Here is a 9,195-nt window from a genome sequence, read left to right as displayed (position 1 = left end):
GGCCATTTGTAAATTCTATGGGTCTGGCTTCCGGTCTCATCTGCATCCAGCTATTTTTAGCTGTACAAAACAGTTCGTTTTGCTGCTTGATATTGAAAATTGGTGTGTCTTATCATATTATTTTAATGTATTATCTTAATTATGAACACACTGGTTTGTAGTGCAAACAGTTTTACCGTTTACTGCACGTTGTTATTCTCCTCGTTATTTACCTACAGCGGCTAATGAACCGGAAGTCTCACCCATAGGCTTACTTCCGCATTGAAGAAAAAGGTGGATATCTCGAACAGTGTTGTCATGGTGAGGGATTACGTTAATCACAAAAAGGGAAACAGGAATTGGTTGGGAATTGGCTGTTGTAGTTCACAAGTCACAGTGCCACCAGATGGCAGCCAGAAGTCTGCCCAAGTATAGGTTTCTGCAGTACCTTAGGGCTTTGCCCATTCAATTAAGGGCATTCCACAGGCTGTGGGTGTTTGCAACTGCTTTACCTGATTTGCTAACCCACTTGGGGCTAGGTTTAGGGGCATCCAGTATGGTAAAGTGGTTGATAAATGCCCACTGATTAGGAAAGGTCCCGTTTGTTAAGTCGAGACCTCAAACTCAATTGTGCATAAATGATTAATAAATTAGCTCTGTGTATTTGTCTGCAGAATAAAAATGCTGTCTTGTTGTTCGGTTTGCAGGTTGAAAAACCATGCAGTACCAAACCTCAAGAGTTGCTGCTGTACCCTGCTAAAGAAACTAGCCAGATTACCCCACATAGTGCTGCTACACCCCCCACCCATGACAAATCCCCATTTCATCACAAAAAACCTCAGACTCAAAGATCATCTGCCACTTCCAAATCAAGCACTCCGGCATCCCCTAGGGATCTACCACCCGACGTCAAGCAGAAGCTTGGAGATCTGCTCTTGAAATACAGCAGTGGCCTGTGGGCCCACGCTCTGCCTAAACTGTATCAGGACACATATAAATGTAAACTACCGGAGTTTGTGCTGGACCACCTCACCCTGCTTTCAGATATATGCACGATTGACTACCCCATGCCGGACAACCCCAAAAGAGCAATTCTGTATGCAAAAGTAGTAGAAGACGAGAACCGTAACCAGTCGGGATTGGCTGGCTCAGAGACGAAAGAAGCAGTAGAGCGCAGTTTGAGCAGCCAGACTGTTCCTCCTCTTGTCATCCCTAGAGAGGAATACCCTTCTGTCCTGGTGGTGGAAGCAGGTGACACAAACAGCGTCATTCTGAGGTGCGATTTATAATCAATATTCTATAGATCATGAGGGGTGTGACCTTTATCATGCCTTTGCTTAGATTAATCTCAGAGCAGGTTGGATTGGATCAGAGAATAGAATTCTTTGATTGAAGAATTTTTGGAAATGCCCGCTGAGGGAAAATCTGTCAGGCCACTGTAAAAGTTGACGGCCACTGTTGTACTCTTGATGAAGTGTGTTTGTCTGTTTATATGCAGGTACATAGGTGAAGGTTACTCTAAGGCACAGGAGAAGTTAGAAGATGAAATGAGAGAGTTCTATGGGCAAGACAGCAACAAGGTGGCTCTGACTTCACCATTAACAGGTCAGCTGACTGCTGTATGTGCTGAGGAAGAGGAGGAGATCCTCCGAGCACAAGTCTGTGAGGTCATGGCCGACAAGGTCAAGGTGCGTTATGGGGTCATTGAAGAACACTTCTGAACATAATAGAGTAGTGTAGTGGTTCTCAACCTTTTTGACTTTAAGGCCCCACATTATCCAAGACAGTATTCAAAGGCTACCCTGTAGGGTGAGATATTTCTGGTTTTTCTGCTGTAATGACAAAGCTGTTTGTTTTCTTTTTTCAGAAGCTAGGAGTAGGGCTGTCAAAATAGCTGAAAAACTAAATTCGAATTTTTTACTTAAATATGATCAAAATTTGAATTATATTCAAATTTAAAATGCATAATTCCAGTTAGGGTGAAGAAAAGCTTTTGGGTTCTCTCCTGAGGCCACAAGTGGGCGCATCGAGCAAAATATTACTAATGCACGTTTATTCAAAGTGCATAATGTTTATAAACCAATTGTAATTAAGTTGCTTAAACAACTATAAACAACACAGCATCATGTATGTATGCATAGTTTAATACAAAGGACCGAAATCAACATTCGAATGCAACATTTTTGCATTCGAATGTGGATTTTTATTTTAAATTCGACGAATATTCGAAATTCGAATTTTTTTTGACAGCCTTAGCTAGGAGCAATATATTAAAATAATTAACTAAAATAATTATATTAAATTATATAAAAATTAAAATAAGTAAATCCTGTAATTTCTGTAGGATTAGGTGAATGTGAATTTAGTTTTCAATAATGAATTTATATGACTTCCAGAAATCACACAAATCACAAATTTATCCGCAATTTCTACTTAGTAAAACGCTTTAGATCTTGACATAAAAAGACATAATTTATATTCATGACAGAAATTTCCATGAATTTTTAAGATTTTTTTTATTTTTCATTTCCATGACTTCTCCAGGTCTAGAAATCTAAAACTCCCTCACATATTCAGGTATCCAAGACCGTGACACAGTTGTTGAGGAAACAACATAAAATAAGAAATATGAAGTTTCATCTTGATTGTTAGATGTTTTAGCTTATTTAAAAGCTTGTTTTTGTGTTGTTTTAAAAGGACAGTTCACCCAAAAATTAATTACTCACCCCCATGTGTTCCGAATTTGAACAAAGGTCTTTGGAACGACATGAGGGTGAGTAATTAATGACAGAATTTTAATTTTTGGGTGAACTATCCCTTTAAATGATTTCCGACCCCCTGGTAGAGAACCAATAGTGCAGTTCACAGTGGATCATTGTGGTTTTCTTTTGTAGAACTGAGGCTGTTTAGATCTGTGATACATTTGTGCAATATAGATAAATAAAGATAATGCTCTGTGTTTTTGTAATAATTATTACTGCACTTGTATGTTGATGTTTAAACAGGTGTACTACGTGGATCATGGCTTTTCTGAAGTCATCAGCAAGAGCAAACTATTTGAGTTACATGAGAAGTTTTATAGATTGCCTTTCCAAGCCACCAAATGTAAACTAGCAGGTGAGATTTGCATTCAGTTATGAATTCACAGACAAAATAGTTTCACATTTAATGTCAAATATTGTCTTTATATCAATTTGTTTCAGGCCTGGAGTCATTCAGTCAGGAGCAGGCAGTACTGAAGAGGTTTGAGTCAATGGCCACTGGCAAGATCCTATTGGCTGAGATCTTAGTGCGTCAGGAAGTGCCTGTGGTGGTCCTGTATGACACATCACAAGATGATGATATCAACATCAATGCTGCCTGTATGAAAGCTCTACAAGACAAATCCTTAGAGAGTCCCTTAAAGGTAACCAAAAAAGTGTTTGCAATTACAATGAAACCCTCCTATCCAAAAATACTGTGATGCTAATGTGCCTCAAGAATACTATGTTACTGACAAGATAGCATGTCCAAAAAACATGGTCCAAACTATCATACTACCACAGTACTTGCACCAATTATGTCAGTGCTTTTGGAAATCTGCTTAGCCAATCAAATTTGTGGACTAGAACTGTTGCATAATCAATACTCAAAAGTTTCAAATGGAATTTATTAATGTGATGTGTGTTAACCAGTGATTAAGTGAATGACAAATACATTTGTATTCTGTCATAGGTGAACAGTGCCTACATGAATGTGAATGTGAGTAGCGTTTGCTCAGATGGGACGATCTACTGTCAGGTGCCCTCCAGAGGCGAAAAGTTTCAAATGGAATTTATTAATGTGATGTGTGTTAACCAGTGATTAAGTGAATGACAAATACATTTGTATTCTGTCATAGGTGAACAGTGCCTACATGAATGTGAATGTGAGCAGCGTTTGCTCAGATGGGACGATCTACTGTCAGGTGCCCTCCAGAGGCCTGACTAAACTCAACGAAATTCTGGAGAGGACCGAAAACTATTTACATTCCCAGGTGCCACACTTGCAACAGGCATAATCTCTGTATGTGCTGCTTCAAATATGTTGCTAGAGACTTCTTTAGAGGAGGTGAAGAGGCCAAAATAGACAGATTGGGATTATGGGTTTAATAGGATTGGCAGGCGTCAAGTACATAATCCCTAATAAAAAGTTACCTGCTGCCACAGATTGTGTGCTAGAGTGCCTAACATAGACAACAGTGTATAAATATAGGCATCAAAGTGTTTTAAATAGTTATTGTTTACTGTAGTGCATATCAGCACCCTGTAGAGAAGCTTGATGTGCATTTCATGATGTGTTCCCTCCCGTTGTCTGGCAGACAGGATATGCTCACATATCTTTCCCTTATAAAAGGTCACATCAGAGTTGCTGGTTTCACGTCCTTTCTGTGGCAAAATCTGTTTGGCTCGATATAAAGGCAAATGGTCCCGGGTGGAGGTGAGTCTGCTCTGTCAGTAGAAGCATTTAAGGCATAGTTCACCCAAAATGAAATTTCTGTCATTAATTACTCACCCTCATGTCGTTCCAAACCTGTAAGAACTTTGTTCATCTTCTGAACACAAATTAAGATACTTTTGAAGAAATCCGAAAGCTTTCTGACCCTGCACGGACAGCAACGCAACTACCACGTTCAAGGCCCAAAAATGAAGTAAGGACTTTGTTAAAATAGTCCATGTGACATCAATGTTTCAATCTTAATTTTGTGAAGCTACGAGAATACTTTTTGTGCGCAAAGCAAAAAACAACAACTTTATGGTACTCTCAAGAACACGCGTCGAAGACTGACACGGCAGAGAAGAAATCGTTGAATAAAGTCATTATTTTGTTTTCTTTGCACACAAAAAGTATTCTCATAGCTTCATAAAATTAGGGTTGAATCACTGATGTCACATGGACTATTTTAACAATGTCTTTACTGCCTTTCTGGGCCTTGATCGTGGTAGTGCCCTTGCTGTCTATGGAGGGTAGGAAAGCTCTTGGATTTCATCATAAATATCTTAATTTGTGTTCCGAAGATGAACGAAGGTCTTACAGGTTTGGAACGACATGAGGGTGAGTAATTAATGACAGAATTTTTATTTTTTGGGTGAACTATGCCTTTAAGAAAAGAAAAGAGTCATTAACAACTATTGTAAATCTGTAAGTCCTAAGGCCTCAAATGAGCATTTCATCTATTAGTTGATTTGTTTCTTTAAATGTATTTTATGGAGTTGCTCCCACATTCACCAGGAACACTGCATACATGTTGACTCTGAGCTGTTCATGTCCTCAGACTCGGACATTTTTCATTTTTATGGTATCTCTCATAATGCTAAAATGGTTCTTCTGTGTGTGGCTTTGTTGGTAATGACATCAAAATGATTCATTTCTGCAGCAATTTGTCTTATACATGATACCATTTCAAACGTTTGGGGTCGGTAATTTTTTTAAAATACATTTATTCTTTTATTTAGCATGGATGTTATTTTGAACTTTCTATTCATCCCAGAATCCTAAAAAATGTATTGCGGTTTTCAAAAAACCACACTAAATCAGCATATTAGAATGGTTTCTAAAAGGATCATGTGACACTGAAAGCTGGAGTGCAGTTTTGATACCACAGGAATAAATTACATTTCGAAAAATATTAACATTTAAAACAGTTATTTTAAATTGTAATAATATTTGACCATATTACTGTTTTTACTGTATTTTTTTACAAATAAATGCAGCCTTGATGATCATAAGACACTTCTTTCAAAAACATTAAAAAGTCTTACCTACCCCAAACTTTTGAACAGTAGTGTACTATATAGTATAAAATATGACATAAAATATAGCATAAAATATGACATGTCACACAAAAATATAGAAGTTGCTACAAAACTACTAACCTTTGAATTGCTGAAGCCATCACATTTTCTTCATTATGACCATTGTGGTGCAATGGTCAAGTGGGAGAGGTTCATAAAATTATGAGTTTCCTACTTGAACAGTAATTATGAGTTCAACATAATATAATTCCTGGGGATTCAGGTCTAAAACTGTGTCCACTGTGGTTTCGCCATAGATAACAAACCTGCACGGCAGCCGGGTGCTGGACATCTTGTTTGTGGATGTAGGCGTTCAGGCGTCAATCGAGGTCACTGAGTTGAGAGAGATCCCACCTCCTACGCTGCGTGACCTCATTTCCACCCCGACCCAGGTCAGACAACAGATAATGACGGCACAAAGAGGTTAAAGAGTGTAGTGGTTTGTAACAGCAGAGCAGTTTGTGTTCATTTTTATTTTTTTGAATGAAAGGCATGAAAAACTTGTAATACTTGCTTTTGTTCGCAAGCAGGAATTACTTTATGTTAGGCTGTCCAAAATGTCCAGGCTGCTTTTTTCCATATTATCCAAGGCTGTCCAGGGTCCTCATCCACTTGCATTGTATGAAGATAGCAGCTTAGACATTTCGTTATAAATACAAAAACTTGGAATAACATGAGGATGACTCAGTGATGACAGAAGTCATTTATGAGTGAACTGATTTAATTGTTAGATGAATAATATGTAAGCTTGTCTGTCTGCCTATATTTGTCACTCTGCAGGCGCTGAAGTGTTGTCTGGCAGATCTGCCTGTGAGCGTAGGCTCATGGACTCCAGATGCTGTCCAGTGGCTGAGAGACACGGCTCTCCACTGCAGTGACTGCAGCTTGAAGGCCAGTTCAATACTAATGCTGCTTTCTTCACATTTGCATTTCATTTGATTTTATTTGCACATGAGATACAAGCATAAAACTGAGGCTAATTTCAGAAAGAAAAAAATGTAGTAAAGGCACAAAGATGCTTGTACAAAGTACTTAAAGGGATAGTTCACCCAAAAATGAAAAGTCTGTCATTAATTACTCACTCTCATGTCGTTCCAAACCCGTAAGACCTTCATTCATCTTCGGAACACAAATTAAGATATTTTTGATGAATTCCGAGAGCTCTCTGACCCTCCATATATACAGCGAAGATACTGCCACGATCAAGGCACAGAAACGTAGCAAGGAGATCTGTAAAATAGTCCATGTGACATCAGTGGTTCAACCGTAATTTTACGAAGCTACGAGAATACTTTTTGTGTGCAAAGAAAACTAAAATAACGACTTTATTTAACAACTCGTCTCCTCCGCGTCACCCTAGTGCCAGTTTGCAGAGTATCCACTGAACGTAAACAGTGTAGGCTGTTCTGTGTCTGCTGCGCCACATGGATACGTTGTCTACATTGTTTGCACTTTGATCTGAACGAAAACAGCGTATCCGTGTGGAGCGGCTGACACAGAACAGCATATGTTGTTTACGTTCAGTGGATACTCTCCAAAATGGCGCCAGGGTGACGCAGAGGAGACGAGTTGTTGAATAAAGTCGTTATTTTTGTTTTCTTCGCGCACAAAAATTATTCTCGTAGCGTTGTAAAATTACGATTGAACCACTGATGTCACATGGATTATTTTACCGATGTCCTTGCTAAGTTTCTGGACCTTGACCATGGTAGTATCCTCGCTGTCTATGGAGGGTCAGAGAGCTCTCGGAATTCATCAAAAATATCTTAATTTGTGTTCCGAAGATGAACGGAGGTCTTACGGGTTTGGAACGACATGAGGGTGAGTAATTAATGACAGACTTTTCATTTTTGGGTGAACTATCCCTTTAACAACAGCAGAAAAGAAGCACTAAAAACAGTTGCTTTTGTTTTTCTAGATAGCTAAAGTGGATGAGCCCAAACGCCTCGCTCATGTTTATCTCTTCACCAGCAAGAACTTCCACAACACAAGCTGCAGTTTAAACCAACAGCTGGCCGACTCTAATCTGTGGAACCACCAGAAGGATGTTTTCTTAAGCAGCCGGGGGCCCTCAAAATCCCTCAACGCCCCGACAAACCCTGCCACCATCCAGACCTCCAGCCTCAGCACTGATGGACAGGATAAAGCCCCACACACACCCAAGAGGATGTCATCCCCGCTGGGGAGCCAGAGTGCACCTCCCGGCTCTCCGCCTGAAAAACTGTCTCTTCCGCCACTGCTGGAGCTGCCCAAGATTGGGCAGAATTTGGACGTGTTTGTTTCAGTGGCATGCCATCCTGGGCACTTTGTGCTACAGCCATGGCACGATATGTACAAACTGGTGGATTTGATGGGGGAGATGATTCTGCATTATAATAAGATGGAGGAGAAACCACTTAAAGTGGAGAAGAACCAGGTCTGTGCTGCCAAGGTGGAAAACAAGTAAGCGTGCTTTCGTATATGTGTCTAGGTCAGGGTGTTTCAATTCTGCTCATAAAGGGCCAGAGTTCCTGTGGAGTTTAGCTCCAAAATAACTGCCTGGAAGTTTCTAATGATCCTGAAGACCTTATTAGCTGTTTCAAATGTTTCGAATTGGGGCTTGAGCTAAACTGAGCTGGAACTGAGAGGCTTGGGCCATATGATGTGTTTTATGAGGCCATGTGACCACTTATCATCTGTGTGATTTTACAGCTGGTACCGTGTACTGGTGAAAGGAATCCTGACCAATGGTCTGGTGTCAGTGTTTCAGCTGGACTATGGCAAACATGAGCTGGTGAGCTGCACCCAGCTCCGGCCCCTCACCCAGGAGTCCTGCCAGCTCCCCTTCCAGGCCATCACTGCTCAGCTGGCTGGTACACTTCATTTCCTGTTAGAAAGGCTCTTTCATTTATTGAAAAGGCTGTTTTAGACAGCTACTTCATTTCAGAGAATCAGCTACTTCAGATCAGAGAATTTTTCTATGATCCAGTTCTTGTTAATGTTTCATCAACAATAGCCAATAAGCTCCATTTGAAAGAGTCAGAAAGACTTTTATATTTATTTGAATTGATAGAAAATTCACCTTTATTCAGCAAGGACACATTAAATTGACCAACAGTATTACTAAACACATTTATGCTACAAAATATTCTATTTCATATTTAAGAATAGTTTTCAACAAGTTTTCAACATTGATATTAACTTAAAAAAAATCTTTAACATCAAATCAGAATATTATAATTATTTCTGAAAGATTAGCTTTGCCATCACAGCAGTAAGTTACATTTTAAAATACATTAATATATGAAATGAAATAATTGTATATTTCAGTTCACAATATTACAATATTACTGTTGATTTGCAGCCTCGGAGAGACTTCTTTCAAAAACATGAAAAGATCTTGCTGACCCCAAACTTTTAAAGG

At 39.3% G+C, this 9,195-nt stretch overlaps 1 protein-coding gene across 1 annotated transcript in view; it reads left to right on the top strand.

The window, feature by feature from the left end:
• Positions 1–8,700, top strand: part of LOC107711262 (tudor domain-containing protein 7B-like) — a 28,109-nt gene extending 19,409 nt beyond the window's left edge. The window contains exons 10-19 of the mRNA XM_016516263.1: positions 634–1,255; positions 1,478–1,667; positions 2,985–3,096; positions 3,183–3,385; positions 3,860–3,994; positions 4,354–4,437; positions 6,050–6,184; positions 6,573–6,683; positions 7,711–8,234; positions 8,484–8,700. Of these exons, the coding sequence (XP_016371749.1) occupies positions 634–1,255; positions 1,478–1,667; positions 2,985–3,096; positions 3,183–3,385; positions 3,860–3,994; positions 4,354–4,437; positions 6,050–6,184; positions 6,573–6,683; positions 7,711–8,234; positions 8,484–8,700 (2,333 nt within the window). The remainder of the gene's footprint in view (positions 1–633; positions 1,256–1,477; positions 1,668–2,984; positions 3,097–3,182; positions 3,386–3,859; positions 3,995–4,353; positions 4,438–6,049; positions 6,185–6,572; positions 6,684–7,710; positions 8,235–8,483) is intronic.
• The last annotated feature ends 495 nt before the right edge of the window (positions 8,701–9,195 follow it).

The sequence above is a fragment of the Sinocyclocheilus rhinocerous genome, unplaced genomic scaffold, assembly GCF_001515625.1.
Source record: "Sinocyclocheilus rhinocerous isolate Xijiao unplaced genomic scaffold, SAMN03320098_v1.1 scaffold611, whole genome shotgun sequence".
NCBI classification, from domain to species: domain Eukaryota; kingdom Metazoa; phylum Chordata; class Actinopteri; order Cypriniformes; family Cyprinidae; genus Sinocyclocheilus; species Sinocyclocheilus rhinocerous.
The sequence above is the reverse complement of the archived record's forward strand: the minus strand, read 5'-3'. Positions and strand labels throughout refer to the sequence as shown.